Genomic DNA, 21,274 nt, shown 5'->3' with positions numbered 1-21,274 from the left:
AAGTGGTGCTCCAGGTTAAGAACAGTTTCAGGTTAAGAACAGACCTCCAGAACGAATTAAGTTCTTAACCCAAGGTACCACTGTACTGAGGTCACTGCAGTAGATGGCCCACGCAGATGCACAGCGGACTGCAACCGTCCACAATGCTGGTAAGAACTTGACAATGTGGCAGCCGTGGATTGGACAGCCCATTTTTCATTCTGTTGGAATCCATTGACTGCTGAACAATTGCAGACAAAATTGATGCATGGACCTTCACATCCTCCAGTCTTGGTGGTGGGGTGTGTGTGTGTGGGGGGGGGTGTTTTTCCAACACACCTGAGTTCCTTATTGTGGAAAATCCAGCCTGCCCCTAAAAATATTGAGAATAAAAATAAATAAAGTGCTTTTTGCTTAAAAAGGCAGTTGACATTTTTATTTTTTAGAAGAGTTAAATTCTCAAACACATGCAACCTTCTCTCTTTTTCTAAGCAACATTCATTTCCAAGGTAGCTCAGTTGGTTTTGGGTTCAAGCAAAAGACTCCTGCATAGGCAGGGGGCTAGACTAGATGACCCTCAGGGTCCCTTCAACGCCACAATTGTATGCTGGGCAATAAATCAATATATTGTCCAACACCGGTTTGAAGTTCATATTGTGATAACTGATTCATAATATTTGAGCTGGCAATATATCGCGCATCACAATGTGTGTAAGGGCTAGGCGATATCTGGGTTTCAACATCCCGGTAACTCACCAGCTAAACACTGCAACGTTATCACCAGCTAAATATTGCAATCTATCACAATGTCTGAAATAAGGATGGAACTATACAGAAGCGAACAGGACAATGTCCTGGCAACTGCTACTATTTAGGGGTCTAAAACGGATAAATGACAATATTATCAATCACCACACACTCAGTTTCACAAACAGGCAAGCCAAAACGCATCAAAACAGGACTTTGCTTTGGGCTTGGCTACCAAATGGCAAGGGGCGCGGGTGGTGCTGTGGGTTAAACCACAGAGCCTAGGACTTGCCGATCAGAAGGTCGGCGGTTCGAATCCCCGCGACAGGGTGAACTCCTGTCGCTTGGTCCCAGCTCCTGCCAGCCTAGCAGTTCGAACGCATGTCAAAGTGCAAGTAGATAAATAGGTACCGCTCCGGTGGGAAGGTAAACGGCATTTCCGTGCGCTGCTCTGGTTCGCCAGAAGCGGCTTAGTCATGCTGGCCACATGACCAGGAAGCTGTACGCCGGCTCCCTCGGCCAGTAAAGCGAGATGAGCGCCGCAACCCCAGTGTTGGCCGCGACTGGACCTAATGGTCAGGGGTCCCTTTACCTCCACCTTTACCAAAAGGTGGTGTTCAGGACAATCCAAAGGACAGCGATAAGCCAGAGTGAATAGAAATAATCTGGGACTGTCAGGCAGAAGCCTGCTAGGATGCAGAAGCAGTAGTGGTAGAAGCAGCTTGCCATAACCGCAGTACGTGTTGGCAGTAGCGCCAACAAGCTGCAAGGCCTGCGAGTCCTCCTGGCAGCAACAGGAGGGGCAGCAGTAGCGGTGGCAGCCTGCGAGGCTGTAACGGCACCCTGCAAGGTGTTGTGGAGATGGCGGTAAAGGACCCCTGGGTCCATTCAAAGGCAACTATGGGATGTGGTGTTCCATCTTGCTGCAGGCTGAGGGAGCCGGCATTTGTCCACAGACAGCTTTCCAGGTCATGTGGCCAGCATGACTAGACCGGTTCTGGCACAACGGAACACCATGACGGAAGCTAGAGTTCACAGAAATGCCGTTTACCTTCCCGCTGCAGCGGTACCTATTTATCTACTTGCACGGGCGTGCTTTCGAACTGCTAGGTTGGCAGGAGCTGGGACAGAGCAACGGGAGCTCACTCCGTCGCGGGGATTCAAACCACTGACCTTCTGATCGGCAGGCCCAAGAGGCTCAGTGGTTAGATCACAGCACCACCTGCTCCTTTATATTGTCCTGAATACCACCAATTGGTAAAGGTAAAGGGACCCCTGATCATTAGGTCCAGTCGTGACCGACTCTGGGGTTGTGGCATTCATCTCGCTTTACTGGCCGAGGGAGCCGGCGTACAGCTTCCGGGTCATGTGGCTAGCATGACTAAGCCGCTTCTGGCGAACTAGAGCAGTGCACGGAACCACTGTTTACCTTCCCGCCGGAGTGGTACCTATTTATCTACTTACACTTTGACGTGCTTTCGAACTGCTAGGTGGGCAGGAGCAGGGACTGAGCAACTGGAGCTCACCCCGTCACCGGGATTCGAACCGCCAACCTTCTGATCCACAAGTCCTAGGCTCTGTGGTTTAACCCACAGCGCCACCCGCGTCCCATCCACCAATTGATAGCCAAGCCCCAAACCCAAAGTCTCATTTGGCTGCATTTTGCCTTGTCTGCTGCTGAAAGTGTCTCTCCCCTGCGCTATTAAGCGATGGGATCATTTGCTGCCAGAAGTTGCCCAGCAGCTTCCGAGGAGGCAGAAAAGGCCGAGATCCAGGGCGCGCATCAGCGAGCCGTAGGCAACCTCGGCGAGCCGAGGCGTTGAAGGAGAGGTGCTGCTGGGAACCCAGGCGGGGTGGGCAGGATCCTGGCTCGCCTTGGACGTCTCCAGCCAGTCACCGTCGAAGCGGGACGCTGCGCCAGACAAACTCACTCACTCTCTCCAGGTTTAATCTGGCGCGGCTGCATCCTTTTTTCGCTCCTTCTTCTCCGGGGGCGGGCAAGCGGCTCGGCGTCTCCGCCAGGGAATGCGCAGCATCCCACCCGCGTGGTCTCATCTCTCGGGGGCGGAGGCCGATCCCTTCGCCGAGAGGGGAGGGCCACGATCAACGGGCGGAGGAGTGGGTGGGCGGGCGCGCGCGTGGGGTGCTCGCCTTCTCCTTGCGCGCGGCTGCCTTGTGTTGTGGATCGGGCGCAGCAGGGAAGCTTAGCCGGCATGCGAGGCGCAATTGGAAATTGAGGGCTCCCCGTGTTTCTTCTATTTTCTAGCTAGCGAGGAAAGGCTCTGTGTGTGTGTGTGTGTGTGTGTGTGGCACGACAAGGCGATCGCAGCACGCGGAGATATTTTTTCCCGATGGCTTCCGGCGCCAGCCAAATCCCCCAGCCCCGGACTTGCAACGGGGCTCCGGGAGCGCGTCCTGCGCGCAGCGCGTCGGAGGAAAGCGACCCGGACCTGCAGGTGAAAATGTGCAAGAAGATCGCCCAGCTCACCAAGGTAAAAATAAATAAATACAATACAATACGGGGTGTGTGTGTGTGTGTGTGTTGAGGGTCGCTGGCAGCTGCTGCTGCAGGCAAGGAGAAGTTTACGCGTGTGCTTCCCATCTCCCAAGGAAGGGAAACGCCTAGAAACTTTCGTTTCCGTCGGGAGAGCGCGAGACTCTCCATCGCAGGGTCGTGGGTTCGAGAGACAGATCCTTGCATGGCAGCGGGTTGGACTAGATGACCCTAGGGGTACCCCGCAACTCTCTCCAAGAGTCTAGTGATTTCCCCCTCGGGATGGAAAAGATCGGCCGTCTTGGACGCCTGACCGCCTCCATCCTCTCTAGTCTAGCGATTTAAAACAATGGGGGGGGGGGGAGCAGCAGCCAGCGCTGGTTGCAGGTTGCATGATGAAATTAGCCCTGCTTTTAACGACGTGGTGGAGTCGATCTTCAACAAACCGCCAGGGAAGTTTTGCTTTTCCTTTTCCTTTTTTTTTTTTGCAGTGCTGATATTGGATGTTGCCTGTAGCTGTCGTGGAGAGAACGGAGAACTTGTCCTTTCAGTCAGGATAAGGGCGCAAATGAGAAAATAGAATGTTTAATAGAAATACAGTGGTACCTCGGGTTAAGTACTTAATTCGTTCCGGAGGTCTGTTCTTAACCTGAAACTGTTCTTAACCTGAAGCACCACTTTAGCTAATGGGGCCTCCCGCTACCGCTTTGCCACCGCTGCACGATTTCTGTTCTCATCCTGAAGCAAAGTACTTAATCCGAGGTAATATTTCTGGGTTAGCGGAGTCTGTAACCTGAAGCGTATGTAACCTGAAGTGTATGTAACCTGAGGTAGCACTGTACGGGAATGCTGCTCAGCTGCATCTTGTACAGAGGTACCTCAGGTTACATACGCTTCAGGTTACAGACTCCGCTAACCCAGAAATAGTACCTCAGGTTAAGAACTTTGCTTCAGGATGAGAAGAGAAATTGTGCAGCGGTGGCACAGCGGCAGCGGGAGGCCCCATTAGCTAAAGTGGTGCTTCAGGTTAAGAACAGTTTCAGGTTAAGAACAGACCTCTAGAATGAATTAAGTTCTTAACGCGAGGTACCACTATATTCTGTTTCAGGATGCAGCAACGGAGTAGGTTTTCAAGGTGGCCACAGGGCTAGTCCACCCAAGGGGCCCGGTGAGGTGACCGCTTCAGGCGGCAGGACCCCTAGGAGCAGCAGATCCCAACATCAGTCTTTCTTGTCCACTTGTTCCTAATGTAGAGATTTACTCATCCCTTTCTCCCTGGCAGGGAGGGGGCACCATTTTGGGGGTTGTTGCCTCAGGCGACAAAATGTCTTGGACCGGCCCTGGTGGCAGATGATAGCAGCGAGTTTCTCAGAGGCTTGGTGAGGGCAGCAGGACAGGCAGAGTGATGCAGCTGTCTTCTTATCTTCTTATTGGCCCAATGCTTGCAGCCTAACACAGTAAAGCACATCAAGAAGTGAATCTTCCGGTTGTGGAGAAGAAAACTTGAGAATCAAAAATAACAGGGTTTTCTCTTGGTGTTTTGGATCTGCAATATATCATAGCGGTGAGATCTTGTCGTCTCCACAGCAACAGTTCTGGTTCTTGGTGGAGAAGAATTGGTCCTGAGCATAAGGTAAAGGTAAAGGGACCCCTGACCATTAGGTCCAGTCGTGGCCGACTCTGGGGTTGTGGCACTCATCTCGCTTTATTGGCCGAGGGAGCCGGTGTACAGCTTCCGGGTCATGTGGCCAGCATGACTAAGCCGCCTCTGGCGAACCAGAGCAGCACACAGAAACGCCATTTACCTTCCCACTGGAGCAGTGCCTATTTATCTACTTGCACTTTGACGTGCTTTCGAACTGCTAGGTAGGTAGGAGCAGGGACCGAGCAATGGGAGCTCACCCTGTTGTGGGGATTCGAACCACCGACCTTCTAATCAACAAGTCCTAGGCTCTGTGGTTTAACCTGCGTCCCTTCTGGTCCTGGGCATAGACACCACTAAATAAATAAATTGCCTCACCTTATGTGAACAAAATATGCTATTTTAACACAGGGATTTGGGAGTGTCCTGAAGGAGATGCTACCATTTTAATATGTTGCACTTCTTGAAGAACTTGCAAGACATTTGTGAACTGAAAATAGTCATTCAGTTTTTTACTGGACATAATATAGTATATTATAGTGGATAGCCTTCCTCTCTCCCATCATTTTATTTGTCACCTAGCTCAATGCAAAGTATAATTAATATATCAGTTGTAAAAAAAAAAAAATTGTGTTTTCTATCTTTTTTTGCACTTCCCCTCAAATTTATCTACGGTTTTATTTTTTAAAAAAATCTTGCTTAGCCTTGCTTTTTCTGTTTAGGATAATAGTGCCTCATTATAGTCCATGCTAATTAACCTAATAGATCTGGTTTGTGAGTGGTAGTTTCTGTCTGAATATGGAACTGAACAAGATCAGTATATTTTAAATATTTTGTCAGCCTGTCCTTTAATTCTATGCTTACTTGTGGGTTCTAACTCCCGTAAGTGAAATTCAACTGCTCAGTGAACCAGACTGAAGGATACATTTACCATTTGAGATTCCCTTGGGCTTCTTGCATTTTAATAGAAATAGCATTTGTGAGGATGAATATCAGGATTTCAGCATGAAGGAAGAGTGGTTTGACCTTTTCATCCCATACCATCTCCTCTCCAAAAATCCCACATGGGTGCCATTGAAACCTTGTCCTTCATCTCAGTAGAAAATAAAACATACCTGTCATTTAATTCAGCCATGGATACACAATCTTGCTAACAGCAACCTTGTAGCATGCAAGTGTTTTTATATACCACATAGCTCTGACCTCCCTACTGAATACAGTCGTACCTTGGAAGTCAAATGGAATCTGTTCCGGAAGTCCATTCGACTTCCAAAACATTTGGAAACCAAAGAGCAGCTTCTGATTGGCTGCAAGAAGCTCCTGCAGCCAATCAGAAGCCACGGAAGCCCCATCGGGCGTATGGCTTCCAAAAATAGTTTGCAAACCGGAACAGTCACTTCTGGGTTTGCGGCATTCGGGAGCCAAAATGTTCGAGAACTAAGCTGTTTTAAAACCAAGGTATGACTATACTGATTTTGGTCTGGGTGTGCTAGAAATGGGGCTAAAAATATTGTTACACTTTTGTAGGCATTTTGATATTCATGCCTGCTTAGTTACTTTCCCCCACACCCTAAGAACCATATCCCATACTCTGCAATTGATGGAACATAGGAAGGTTTTCAGTTATGTTACACAACATTTAATTACACACAACATATAATTTAGCTGCTTGTGATCATTTTTAAAAGGAGCTTTTTACTATTGATGGTCTGTAGGTAGTATGTGACCTGTAATTTCCAGGAGGCTTTTATGTGTGCACACTCAAAAATGGAGGTTCCAGTTTCCACACAAGCAACTCTATTCTTAAGTTTAGATTTTGTCATGAATATGCAAAAGCGAAAACAACAACCCTATTTAGATGTTTACGGCTCTGGGATGTGAACATTGCATACCTCTGCGATCTGCTTGTGATTTCCACTCATGCCTTAATAATGACAAACCATGTGTTTTGTGCATGGATAATACACAGTACGTAGAAATGTATACACGAGTGAGTTTTTATACGTTTTCAGAAGACCAAGTACCGTATTTTTTGCTCTATAAGACTCACTTTTTCCCTCCTAAAAAGTAAGAGGAAATGTGTGTGCGTCTTATGGAGCGCATGCAGGCTGCGCAGCTATCCCAGAAGCCAGAACAGCAAGAGGGATCACTGCTTTCGCTGCGCAGCGGTCCCTCTTGCTGTTCTGGCTTCTGGGTTTCAGAATATTTTTTTTCTTGTTTTGCTCCTCCAAAAACTAAGTGCGTCTTGTAGTCTGGTGCGTCTTATAGAGCGAAAAATACGGTATGTGTTTTGTAATAGTTCCATCTATATGCATGGATGCACAAACTTCACACATGAATAAACCTTGATTCTACAGGAAACATGAGCTAAATGGCCAAATACACGGTTAGTTAAAGTTTATAGGTCTGTAAAGAACACATCACCGTTCTAAGGGAAGCAGCTGGACGTGGTGCTTTAAAACACAGAGCTAGAAAGTGCCTAGAGAGTGTGGCCTTTTGCCCACCATGCAGCCCTTTCACCACATGCTGTGGTTAAACTAAAGGTAAAGGGACACGGGTGGTGCTGTGGGTTAAACCACAAAGCGTAGGACTTGCTGATCAGAAGGTTGGCGGTTCGAATCCCCACGACGGGGTGAGCTCCCATTGCTCGGTCCCTGCTCCTGCCCACCTAGCAGTTCGAAAGCACGTCAAAGTGCAAGTAGATAAATAGGTACCACTCTGGCAGGAAGGTAAATGGCGTTTCCGTGCTCTTGCTCTGGTTCACCAGAAGCAGCTTAGTCATGCGGGCCACATGAGCCGGAAGCTGAATAAAGCGAGATGAGCGCCGCAACCCCAGAGTCGGCCATGACTGGACCTAATGGTCAGGGGTCCCTTTACCTTTAAAGGTAAAGGACCCCTGACAGTTAAGTCCAGTCGCAAATGACTCTGGGGTTGCAATGCTCATCTTGCTTTGCTGGCCGAGGGAGCCGACGTTTGTCCACAGATAGTTTTTCTGGGTCATGTGGCCAGTATGACTAAACTGCTTCTGACAAAACCAGAGCAGCGCACAGAAAGGCCGTTTAACTTCCCACCGGAGCGGTACCTATTTATCTACTTGCACTTTGACGTGCTTTCGAACTGCTAGGTTGGCAGGAGCAACAGGAGCTCACCCCGTCATGGGGATTCAAACCGCTGACCTTCTGATCGGCAAGTCCTAGGCTCTGTGGTTTAACCCACAGCGCCACCCTCATCCCAATGAAACTTTAAGCAATGCATTTGGGAGGGAAACTTCCTGCTTCCCTGATACGTGATGGGCTGGAAACCTGCTGAGAGAGATCCCCAAAAGGAAGGCAATGTGTCCTTCTATGTAGGTTGCGCAGAACTGCGATGTACTTTGTAGGATCCTTGCAATATGCAAGCCTTCCCTCTGTAAAAAACCCACCTGCTAGGCATTTTGCTAGGATATATGTAAAGGCCTTTGAGATTCCAGGGGAGGAAGGCTGTAATCAGAAATGTCACACAGGATCAGTGACAGCTATTAATAACTACTGATGGGATATTTTAAAGGATGTCAGATTGGCCGGGTGAAGTATTAATTTCATTATAAACCTGCATGCTGGTGTCTCGTTCACCAGACCATAAGGCGAGTTTGCAAGCAGATAGCCTAACTCAATGCTTCCATCAGGATAAGTGTGTGTATAAGTTTAGCTAAAGACATATTTTGTTGTTATGGAGGGACAAAATCTTGGCACTGAAGGCTGAGTAGGGCTGAGGCAGGTAGGGCACCCTTGCCCTGATCCAAATTAGAGCCCTCTTCACAACCACAGCTGCTTTAAAGGGAACAACAGCAGCAACCACACATAGAAAGGCAGTCACATTTGAAACAGCAACGCCATGCCCACCACAAATTATTCCAGAGTAATCGAAACTCTTCATTGCAGCATTTTTTTACCTTCACCTTTCTGAGATTTCCCATGTGATAAAATTTCTTTGTCGACATGGTACTGGTGCAAAACGAAGTATGTTGTTGTTTAGTCATTTAGTCGTGTCCGACTCTTCGTGACCCCCTGGACCAGAGCACGCCAGGCACTCTTGTCTTCCTCTGCCTCCCGCAGTTTGGTCAAACTCATGCTGGTAGCTTCGAGAACACTATCCCACCATCTCGTCCTCTGTTGTCCCCTTCTCCTTGTGCCCTCCATCTTTCCCAACATCAGGGTCTCTTCCAGGGAGTCTTCTCTTCTCATGAGGTGTCCAAAGTATTGGAGCCTCAGCTTCACGATCTGTCCTTCCAGTGAGCACTCAGGGCTGATTTCCTTCAGAATGGATAGGTTTGTTCTTCTTGCAGTCCGTGGGACTCTCAAGAGTCTCCTCCAGCACCATAATTCAAAAGCATCAATTCTTCGGCGATCAGCCTTCTTTATGGTCCAGCTCTCACTTCCATACATCACTACTGGGAAAACCATAGCTTTAACTATATGGACCTTTGTTGGCAAGGTGATGTCTCTGCTTTTTAAGATGCTGTATAGGTTTGTAATTGCTTTTCTCCCAAGAAGCAGGCGTCTTTTAATTTCCTGACTGCTGTCACCATCTGCACTGTTCATGGAGCCCAAGAAAGTAAAATCTCTCACTGCCTCCATTTCTTCCCCTTCTATTTGCCAGGAGGTGATGGGAAGTATAGAAAGCATAATTCCTGGATTCCAAGATCCAAGTTTTGGGCAAGAAGTCTTTGGTGAGAGAACTCTAGCAGAAATTTAAAACCCACAAAATATGCATCAAAGCAAAGCATGGAAATATAGGCTGTTGGACCTTTAGAATATGCCCTTCCAAGCTCCTTCCAAAGTTTCCTTTCTCCCCCAGCAAAGGAAAAGACCACAGATTTGATAAGTTAAAAGATGGGTTTACTTACAAACACTCCAAAGGTCAGGTTCATGTGCTTTTCCATACATTAGTCAGAAAGGTTGCACAGGCAGTAAAATGTAGCTTGGTGGAACAGCATGGATGTTGAACTGCCCTGGAACAGTAAGTCCCATGCTCAGGCAAGGAGACTACTGTACGGTGTGTGAGACTAACAGAATCCCTCTTCTGTCTCTTTGGCCCATCCTCAAGTGCAAATATCAAAAGCCAGCAACCTGCCAAGCAGAGCACCTGGGAAGAGAGTAGTAAATGTGTAAAATAAGCCAGTGTGTTGTAGTGGTTAAGAGCGGGGGACTCATAATCTGGTGAACCGGGTTTGATTCCCCGCTCTTCCACATGCAGCTGCTGGGTGACCTTGGGCTAGTCACACTTCTCTGAAGTCTCTCAGTCTCACTCACCTCATAGAACGTTTGTTGTGGGGGAGGAAGGGAAAGGAGTTTGTTAGCCACTTTCAGACTCCTTAGGGTAGTGATAAAGCAGGATATCAGATCCAAACTCTTCTTCTTCTTCTTCTAAACCAGAGCTCCCTGCCCATAATACAGTGGTACCTCAGGTTACAGATGCTTCAGGTTACAGACTCCGCTAACCCAGAAATAGTACCTTGCTTCAGGATGAGAACAGAAATTGTGCTCTGGAGTCACAGCAGCAGCAGGAGGCCCCATTAGCTAAAGTGGTGCTTCAGGTTAAGAACAGTTTCAGATTAAGAACAGACCTCTGGAACGAATTAAGTTCTTAACCCGAGGTACCACTGTACCTAGTGGCACTTCCAGGCAGGTGTTTATTGGGAGACATGTGCTCCTCACGCTTACAGCTTTATTAATTAATTTGCAGTATCTCAATCCCCACCCCAATTTAGATCTCCTTTCCCTTGTCTGCTTTTCCTATACCTCCATCTGCCCAAGACTCATTCAGTAGAACTGTGCCACCTTCTGTGAACAACCATCTGTCCAACTGCCAAAACACATAACTGTTGTCAGCAAGCAAGGAAAGCTAAAACATCTAAAGGAAACGCGCGCGCACACAGACACACACCCTGCAATTTTCAGGAATAAGCTAGTTAACACATAAAGCTATCAGTGCAGTAGTACAATATAATCAATAGTGGAAATTGGGGCTGGGCAATAGCCTGTTTTCAACCTCACGATATATTACCGGCTAAATATCTTGATATATCATGATATATATCTGTGATGGCAGAGGGCCACAAAAGCACTGACCAGGATATTCCTGGATGTTCTTCAATCTATGGGATTTTTAACCTACTCCAGAGCAGATTTCAGGACCAGGGCAGCTCCAAGAAATTACAGTGGTACCTCTGCTTGTGAATGGGATCCATTCTGGAGGCCCATTCGCAACAGAAAAAAGCGCAATCTGAAGCGCTGCAGGTGCGTGGTGCAATTTGGTGCTTGTGCGCATCCGTGAGCGGTGAAGCATGTCAAAGTGCAAGTTGCTTCTGGGGAGGGAGAAAGGAGGGGAGGTTGACCCAACATGGTGGGTGGCGCAGAGGGTTAAACCCAACACTACAAGTGCAAGACAAGACACGTACCATGCATTCACATGTTTCATGCCACACCTATTTTGACCCTGAGTAAATGCCGTATTTTTCGCTCTATAGGACGCACCCAACCTTGTTTTAGAGGGGAGAGAACAAGAAAAAAAAACTACCCTTCTCTGCTCAGCGCCCCATTTCTCCTCCCACTTGGCTGAAGGGGCGCTGCGCAGCTCTCCCTCTCTGCTGAAGCCAGGAGAGTCTTGCTCTCCCAGCTTCAGCAAAAGGAACCCTTCAGGCAGCTATCCCTGAAACCTGGAGAGTGAGAGGGGTCAGTGCACACCGACCCCTCTCGCTCTCCAGGCTTCAGCGAAAGCAACGTGAAGCCTCTGGAGCACAGAGGGAGCGCTCCCTCTGTGCTTCGCAGGCTTTGCATTGCTATCGCTGAAACCAAGGAGCCTGCATTCGCTCCATAGGACGCACACACATTCCCCCTTAATTTTTGGAGGGGAAAAAGTGCGTCCTATAGAGCGAAAAATACGGTAGTGGCAGAAAGCGGAGACAGAGACACAGAGCAAGCAGAGATTAGAGAAAAGACAAGTGTGCTGGCAATATCCATGCACAGACAGGGCCTAGCAGCAGAAGTCTCTGTGAGTGCAGCTGTTTCGAAGGAGGAGCAGACAAATAAGGGAGCTAATGAAGCTTGAAGCAGCAGGCTGCGCGTTTCCTAGATGAACTGAATCTCAAAAGCAAGTTATCTTTGCCTTTCTCCTGAGCTCTGAATTCCCTTGATTCTTTGGAATACATAATTTATGGACCCATTAGAGAAACCAGTACATGGATAATGAGATTATCGGTTTTCATTGTGGTTAGAGGAAGTTGTGTGTCAAACTTCGCATGCTGCGCTTGAAAAGCTAACCGAAAGCTTGGCACCTCAATATGGCAAAGTGCACCAAGGACCACAGATCACGACTAATCTCCTTTGCATAACATGTGGTGAGTTTAGGTCACAAACATAGAAAACCAAGCCGCGCATCATTTACATTTTTGATTTTCCTTTGGTCTAGAATAATCGCGAAAATGTCAAGTTCTTCCATTTGTTGTGCAAATCCATCTTTTAAGTATCCATGCCCTTACATCCTAAGCCCATTTATTTGAAAACACAATTTGTTTATCTCACTGAATGTTATTTCCAGGTCCTTCAGTATCATAGCTGTCAACGTTTCCCCTTTTTAAAGGGAAATTCCCTTATTCCGAATAGGATTCCTCGCAAGAAAAGGGAAAAGTTGACAGCTATGGTCAGTATGATGTAGGATTGCCTTCCAAGGCCACAATTCTTTCCACACATGGGCTGCGTACACAACGCTGGCTTAAAATGCAACTAGGTCATTATTTTTTCCAATTCAGATCAAAGCTTGTTTGGGAGAAAACTCATCAAGACGCAGTATTTAATAATGTGTGTCTGAAAGCAGCAATCTAAATTTGCCAATTTGAGATTGAATCTCACCCCCCAAAAAACAGTCCAGAAGTACGCCAAGTTTTATTTACTTAAGAATTTTAAATGCCACTTCATAATGTTTAGCTGAGAACAGTTTACAGTGTAAATTAAAACAGTAAGATATACAACAGAACAATAAAAACAATAATCAATTAACACTGTTGAAAGAGCACTGTGAAAACTTCATTTCCAGTGCTTGAAATTAGTTACAATTTCTCTAATTAGTGATTGTTCTGTATTGTTAACTGTCCTGGTTCCTTGGAGTGGGATTACTTATTCTTTAGAACAAAGAACAAACTGAATTTTCAGTGAAGTTAACATGTCCATCTCCCAAACCTTAAATTTCCACATATTTGTTTTGCTGGTGTGTAGGACAACAAATGGTTATCAATACATGTTTAGTTCATCGTACAAAAAGGCTTGAGAGCTTCCCTAAGAATTCTTTTGTTCTGACTAACGGGGTGAGTAAAAATAAATAGGAAATCATCTGGTATTTGCTCTCTTCTAGGATCCTCCAAAAGTGCTTTCACATCATTTACTATATTGTAGTATATTGATCTTTCGAAAGGCTCCTGCAATTACACTTAGAGCCTTCAGTTACCCTTATAAATCAGGTATATGGCATCCAATACATTTCTGCTTTGCTTCGTGGACCACTTTTGTTCAGTTAATTATACAGGAAATAGAGAATTAAATTAGTAAAGTTTGCGATCCTTTCTGCAGGTATTTTGTCATTTCAGTTTTGAGCACAAGAACACTAAAAGCTGAAGTGTCACCAGGATATGTGAGGTAGAATCTTCTTTTAGAAAGGTCAGCAGAGAGACTTCCATTTTTGTATTCTAAGACTAGGGTTGCCACATGCCTGGAATTTCTCGGACATATCCTGAATACTGAAGCCTTCCCTGAAGTGTGACTTTGCCATTTGATAATGTATCATGTTACAAAAGTCAGGTGCCTGCCCCTCTCTCTGCCGAGCAGTAGCAAGAGCCATGGGGTACCAGGCACCCACACAGGGTCTGTCTCCCTTTGGAGAAAGGAATACATGGAGGAGACTGTCATGAAATATGGTTTATTCACCTATTTACACCCTCAGTCTGCATGGAGGAAGTACAGATCTCACAGCATGGTCGTTTCAAGAGGGACTTGCCGCCAGCTTCCCCCAAAATGGATCTCGGCTCTTCCTCCTGCTTCTCCTTCCCAGCACCCTTGCTTTAAAATGCCCTTTTTCTGTCCCCATCACCTTAGTAACATCTGACTCCCCAGGCCAGGGGTCTGCAACCTTTAAGACAAAAAGAGCCACTTGGACCAAAGGAAAAAAAAACTGGGAGCCGCAAAACCATTGCGACATTTAAAACAGTGGGGAGTGTCAGGGCACACAATGCGCCTCCTCCCCTCGCTAGTATCCGCCCCGGAGCTGCGGCAAAGGTGTAAAAGAGCCACATGCGGCTCCGCTGCGGGTTGCTGACTCCTGCCCCAGGCCAAAGGATTCCTCCTCTATGGCCTGCCAGCACCTTTTGTCATGTTAACAGGTTTGCTCTTCACTAAGCCAGCCAGGCTGGTTTCCATAAGCCAGGCCAGGAATTCCCTGTCTGACAGAGCTCTGCAGCTTGTATACCAGTGGCATAGCGGGGAGTGGGGGCTGTCACCCCGGGCAGATTTGGGGGAGGTGGTGCCCCCAGGTGCCCCCACAACAGGCTCCCATTGGGCAGGCTCCAGCGTGTGAAGCTCTGATTCGGGAGCGCAGTGGAGAAGAGTCAGCAGCAGAGAGCTGCTGCCCCTCTCCTTGGCTGGACTGTGGTGAGGGGCAACGGGCTCCGTCTCTGCCCTGCCCCCCCCTTGGGGATGTGCCATGCACATTTGCACCAGGCACTGGAAGCATGCGCTCCACCACTGGCTTGTACTTAAATCCATATCCCCAAATCCTAGCATTTATTAATTTCTAGGGTTTAGGGGGGTCCCCCCCTTAAGTCTATAACACCACTGTGTTTGTATAATGTGGTGTTTTAAAGATTTGTTTTTATATTGGCTGCGTATATATTTATTTCTGGGAGGGACACGGGTGGCGCTGTGGGTTAAACCACAGAGCCCAGGACTTGCTGATCAGAAGGTCGGCGGTTCGAATCCCCGCAACGGGGTGAGCTCCCGTTGCTCTGTCCCTGCTCCTGCCAACCTAGCAGTTCAAAAGCACATCAAAGTGCAAGTACATAAATAGGTACCACTCCAGTGGGAAGGTAAACGGCATTTCCGTGCGCTGCTCTGGTTCGCCAGAAGCGGCTTAGTCATGCTGGCCACATGACCCGGAAGCTGTACGCCGGCTCCCTCGGCCAATAAAGCGAGATGAGCGCCAAAACCCCAGAGTCGACCAAACAAGCAGGATGAGTGCATCCAGAACGTACATCCTACCTGGCCCTCAGTCCAGGCCAACACATCTTGAGGACTAGCGAGCTAAACACAGCTCAGCAGTCATGTATTGTTGATGCCTAGGACTAGGAAAGCAGTAAAGTTCTTACATCACAATCTAGTATATGATTTATGAGTTGCATTCAACTGAGTGGGTTTGTGGACATGCCTTGGTTTCATCCTGGAGGTAATTCTTAAAACCACCAGATCCCTACTTGTGTGCCTGAGCAGAGAGGCTTCTAAAATACAGTGGTACCTCGGGTTACAGACGCTTCAGGTTACAGACTCTGCTAACCCAGAAATAGTACCTCAGGTTAAGAACTTTGCTTCAGGATGAGCACAGCAGCAGCACAGAGGCAGCAGGAGGCCCCATTAGTTAAAGTGGTACCTCAGGTTAAGAACAGTTTCAGGTTAAGAACGGACCTCCAGAACAAATTAAGTTCTTAACCCACTATATATCCAAACAGACAAAAGATGACAAACCAGCGAAGGACACATTTTACAACACACTAAAAAAACCAGAATTGAGACAGCAGCGAGAGAACGAAAGACAGTAAAAGCGGGATCCGTTTCTCCATGTTTTTTTTTAATGTTAAAAATGAAGTGAACTCATGAACCCCAGCTCAGGAGACTCATTCCTCGGCTTCAAGGAATAGATGCTATCATTTCTGCCTCTGTGCTAGCAAACTGCACTTCTAATTTTTTTTGGACAGAATAAAATAATAATAATAATAATAATAATAATAATAATAATAATAATAATAATAATGTGTATGGGAAATTAGGCTGGTGCTGCCATTTCCCATCACTGTGCTGCTGGTGCAGAAAGTATAGGAAGTGTGCAGTGAAGGGCAGGTTGGATTAAGTGAGGGGCAGGGAGGGCCCAACGTCATCGCCAGCACAGCCCACTGGGCAGACAGGTTTAAACCTTCCCAACCCAGTAAGCATGAACTGGAAGAAAACAGCTGACTGCATCTCAGCTGATCTGATGGTGGGGTGGCTTTCTGCCTGCTGTGTGGGGCAAGGAGCTTTAAACCCAGCGTGAGACAAAGGGAAGCAATGAGCATGTGCATGGCTTTTATTTTGATGCCGTTTGCTTAATGGACAGCAGCCATGTGGAATCTTCACTGCAGCAACACCACTTAGCATCAACCACTGCTATTCACCATATTGGTACGGATCATCTGAGTGAGAGATAGGCTTTCATCCTACTTTAAATCTCGCTGCCCTGCCCAGGGATGAAAATATCCCACTTCTCAGCTGAGCTGAACAGGTTGGGGAGGGGCACCGACTTGGCCCCATCCCCTACGGATCTGGCCCGGCCACTGCTGGAGTGTGACCCCATGATCTTTCTTCCCAAGTAATCTCATCCTTCAGATGAAATGTATTCCTGTCCCTTTCTAAAGAAGAGCACCCCTGCCCAGGATCTGAGCCATTGCTTCAAATTGGCAACATGCAGAATTATTTAATTCTGTTTCCGCCAATTTGACAGCAGTCGTTGAATAATTGAGCAACATCTGGGTTCATTAGCGCTCCTCTAGGAGGAAGGATTATGGAAGACCGTTTTCTCTGGCTAAAAAGAAAAGAGAAGAGTTGATATTACAGTGGTACCTCGGGTTACATATGCTTCAGGTTACATACGCTTCAGGTTACAGACTCCGCTAACCCAGAAATAGTACCTCGGGTTAAGAACTTTGCTTCAGGATGAGAACAGAAATCGGGCTCCAGCGGTGCAGCAGCAGCAGGAGGCCCCATTAGCTAAAGTGGTGCTTCAGGTTAAGAACAGTTTCAGGTTAAGAACAGACCTCCAGAACAAATTAAGTACGTAACCAGAGGTACCACTGTACATAGAAATCACAAGAAGTAATAAGAAACTCCCTCATAGGAGTGTCTTAACAACCAATATAGCTTTGGGGTGTTTGTTTTGCTCAGTTCCCAGAATATGTTTTGCTGTTGCATATTTATCTGGAATGTTCCCAGACACAGCACGGATACTCCTGTTATTTTTAAGACTGCAGTCTTCAAATATCACCTAGCAATGAGCATGTGCATGGCTTTTATTTTGATGCCGTTTGCTTAATGGACAGCAGCCATGTGGAATCTTCACTGCAGCAACACCACTTAGCATCAACCACCCAACCCCAGAGGGTGCTCTGTTTCAGCAGCTGCCCCATGGCTCTTGAGCCGTCTTAGGGGTAATTCCAGAAATTCTGCTCACCTCCCTGATAAAGGGGGATCGTTAACTATTTCAATATGTTACGGCTGCAGCTAGGATCCTCGTGGCTCAAAAGTGGAAATTACAGGAGACCCCAACAGTATTGGAGTAGCAGACTAAATTTTTTGAGTATGCAGAATTAGCTTATAAAATTCGAGACCAAAAAGGGACAAAGTTTGAAGAAGAGTGGGGTAAATTTGTTGCATATATAAGAATTAACTGTAGAAGTCTAAAAACTGTAGTAGGGTTAACATAAATCCTGTGATGTGTACAGAAGGTAAATAAGAATCTACAAGAGAAGTTATAAACTAAGAACACTGAAGCAGGGAAGGATGGAAATCTGGGCGTGAATTTACGCAGTGTAAATAAGATGATATAATATGATGATTGTAAAAGATTAAGTTTTATTTATGTTTGTGAAAAAACCAATAAAAATATTTTTTTTGGGGGGGGGGAAACAACAGAAATTCTGCTCACCTCCCATGAACCCCTTCCATTATCTCACTTCTGCCCATGTACACATTGTATATCATTATGTCGCTGGACTTAGTTGCTGTATCAGTTTCCTGACTGTTCGGTTCTCATTTGGGAAATATAAAGTTTTTATTTGGTTTCCTGACTGGTGTGCCAAAGCCTTCTATGGCATGTGCCCCCTTTGGGAAGGCATGTGTGGACTAGGACCAGGCGATATCTGGTTTTCTGCATCGCAATATATCACCAGCTAAACATTGTCATATATCACAATGTCTGAAACAAGGATGGAGCTATGCTATTGGCTATTGGCTGGCTTCGCAGTTTTCCCCTCATTGTGATTTTTGCATAGCATACACACACATACATCATGATTTTCAATAGATTGCCAGGTCAAAAGTTATGAAACTGATATTGCGATATAGACCTCAGATCGGTTTTGGATGATATATTAATATATTGCTCAGCCCTAGTGTGGACATCTCTTGCTCTGCATGCAGAGACTTTTCAGATGTGTTTTTTTCTTCCTCCCTCAGCTCAGGGCTTATCCACTTTTCCTCTTGTTCTGTTGCTTCCCCCATCCCCAGGGAAAACTGCTCTTGAGCACTCAGTCAGAGCAAACGGCAAATCAGAGAATACCATTTGTTCCAATCTACTGCTAAAGAGGTTTTCCCTCGGAAAGGGGAAAACCTCTTGGACCCCTGCCTAGAAAGCGTGTCAGTAAAGAGCACAGACCTGTGCTTTTTAGACACAGCCCGAGCGGAAGTGTGGACAAGCGCTCGGCCGTGCTTTGCATCAGTGCATAAAAAGGTAAAGGGACCCTTGACCATTAGGTCCAGTCATGGCCGACTCTGGGGTTGTGGCGCTCATCTCGCTTTATTAGCCGAGGGTGTTATGTAGTGTAGTTTCACCCTGGGCCAACAGGGGGATACTGTATATAGTTTTCACTCAGGTCTGTAGATAGTTTTCACTCAGGTCCGCGTCTGTTATTTTAGGCGGGAACTCTGGGCTGTTGCGGTTACAATGTTGACAGCCGGCTGCCTATAAATACAGGCCGGCTGAGCTGTTCGCAGTCAGTTCTATTCCAGCTTACCATAATAAAGAGCTACTTGAAGAAATCGCTGTGCCGGCTGCTATGTCAACCCACGACTTAACACTGGCGACGAGGATGGGATAGATGGACATCAGAGCACAGCCAGATGCGGCCAGCCTCTGAACTGAGCTGAATCTCTGAGCTGAATCACAGAGCGAAATCACTGAGCGAAATCACTGGGCAGAACCAATTCATTTTTTTTTTTTAAATAATCTTTATTGATTTTCTTTTATGCACACAAAAAGAAAAAAACACAACATTCAACAAAAAATCATGACACTTAAGTACTATGAAAGAAACAAGAAAAAAGAAAAATAAAGAATCAGACAAGAGGGCAAAAAAGAAAGACAAAAAACTACAACATAAAAACGTAAAACTTTCGACTTCCTTCCCTGCTGATTTCGGGTTTTTACATTCAGTAGTTATCTTTTTACCGCTGGTTTTGTTTATACTTTGCACATCGGGAGTTTTACACCAAACCTGCTGTATTTGGTAGCTTTTTAAAATTACCTTCAAAATAGGCCATAAATTTACTCCATTCTTCTTTTAACTTTGTATTTTTGTGATTTCTAATTTTTTGTGTCAATCTTGCTAATTCAATAAAGTCATGTAGTTTTAATTGCCAGTCCCTCACCGTTGAAAGATTTGTGCTTTTCCAATTTTGGGCGATTAGCATTCTGGCCGCTGCTGTTGAATATTGGAATAGAACTTTATCTTTTTCTTGAATTTCTTTCCCGACCATCCCTAATAGAAAGGCCTCTGGTGTCTTGGGAAATGTATATCTAAATATCTTTTTTAACTCATTATATATCTGATCCCAAAATTTTTTAATTTCCTCACATGTCCACCACATATGTATAAAATTGCCTTCTTTTGTCCTACATTTCCAACAAGCCTTGTCTGCGGTCTTGTACATTCTATTCAATTTTTCTGGTGTAAGGTACCATCTGTATATCATTTTTTCTAAATTTTCCCTGATTGCAGCGCTTGCCGTGAATTTTAATCCCTCGCTCCATAGTTTTGACCATTTTTCGTATTCTATATCATGTCCCAGGTCTTTTGCCCATTTAACCATAACTTGTTTGATTTTTTCGTCTTTAGTTTCCCATTCCAGTAGTATGTTGTACATCTTGGATAGTATCTTCGATTTACTTTCAACTACTTCAATCTGAAATTTGGACTTCTTTTCATTCATTCCTAATTTTTTATCTTCTGTCCATATTGCATTAATTTGATGGTACTGTATCCAACCCATCAACCTCTCCCTTAGTTCTTCATATGGTCTTAGTTTTCAGCTGTCTTGGGATCTCACTAGTAGGTCTTCATATGTCAGTTTCTGTACTTCCATGTTTGTTTTTTTGATAGACAACAAATCTGTTGGGGACAGCCACCAGGGTACTCTTCGCTCCAACAATTTCTTATTTTTATCCCAGACTTCATACAGGGGTCCTCTTATAATATGGCTCGAAAACCTTTTGTGTACTTTTTCTTTATTTAACCAGAGGTAGGCGTGCCAACTGAATCTATTATCGGCTCCTTCCAGATCTAATAAGTCCGTATCTTCTAAGGTTATCCAGTCTTTGACCCAGCAAAGACAGGCCGCTTCATAATATAATTTTAGGTCAGGTATTGCCAATCCTCCTCTCTCCTTACGGTCTGTTAGTAGTTTGAATCTAATCCTTGGCCTTCTTCCCTGCCATATAAATCTTGAAAGTGTCTTCTGCCAATCCTTAAATATTTTAGACCCTCTGATGACAGGTATATTTTGAAATAAGAATAGCATCTTAGGGAGTATGCTCATTTTTATTGCTTCCATCCTGCCCAGCCACGAGAGATTCACCCTGTTCCAGACATCCAAGTCCTTTTTCACTTTATTCCATGTTGGTGTGTAATTATCTTCGATTAGATTTATATTTCTGGGTGTAAGCCAAATTCCTAAATATTTTATTTTCTTCACCACTTTGATTCCAAATTGTCTCTCTAGTCTTTCCACCGCATCGTTTCTCAGATTCTTTGTTAACATTTTTGTTTTGGTTTTGTTCAACTTGAAGCCCGATAGTTTACCGTACTCCTCCATGATCTCCAATACTTTGCCCACGCTTTCCTGCGGCTCTTCTAGGGATAACATCAGATCGTCAGCGTAAGCTTTTAATTTAAACTCTTTAAATCCTATTTTGATCCCTTTTATCTCTGTTTTGGACCTAATTTTATTCGCCAGGACTTCCAAAGCCAGAATGAATAGAAGCGGGGAGAGGGGGCATCCTTGCCTTGTTCCTTTCTCTATTCTGAATTTATTCGTAAAGTTGTTGTTTATTATCAATTTAGCATGCTGGTTTGAATATATTGCCTGTAT

The 21,274-nt window shown here is 45.7% G+C and overlaps 1 protein-coding gene across 1 annotated transcript in view; it reads left to right on the top strand.

Moving 5' to 3' along the window:
- The first annotated feature begins 2,420 nt into the window (after nt 1-2,420).
- The window catches only part of LOC310699066 (protein FAM184B-like), a 77,600-nt gene continuing 58,746 nt past the window's right edge, over nt 2,421-21,274 (top strand). The window contains exon 1 of the mRNA XM_083520670.1: nt 2,421-3,218. Coding sequence (XP_083376796.1) covers nt 3,078-3,218 — 141 coding nt within the window. The 5' untranslated portion in view covers nt 2,421-3,077. The remainder of the gene's footprint in view (nt 3,219-21,274) is intronic.

The sequence above is a fragment of the Podarcis liolepis genome (assembly GCF_965112155.1).
Source record: "Podarcis liolepis genome assembly, contig: HAP1_SCAFFOLD_38, whole genome shotgun sequence".
In the NCBI taxonomy this organism is placed as follows: domain Eukaryota; kingdom Metazoa; phylum Chordata; class Lepidosauria; order Squamata; family Lacertidae; genus Podarcis; species Podarcis liolepis.
Note: the sequence above shows the minus strand (reverse complement) of the source record. Positions and strands in the feature narration are given on the sequence as shown.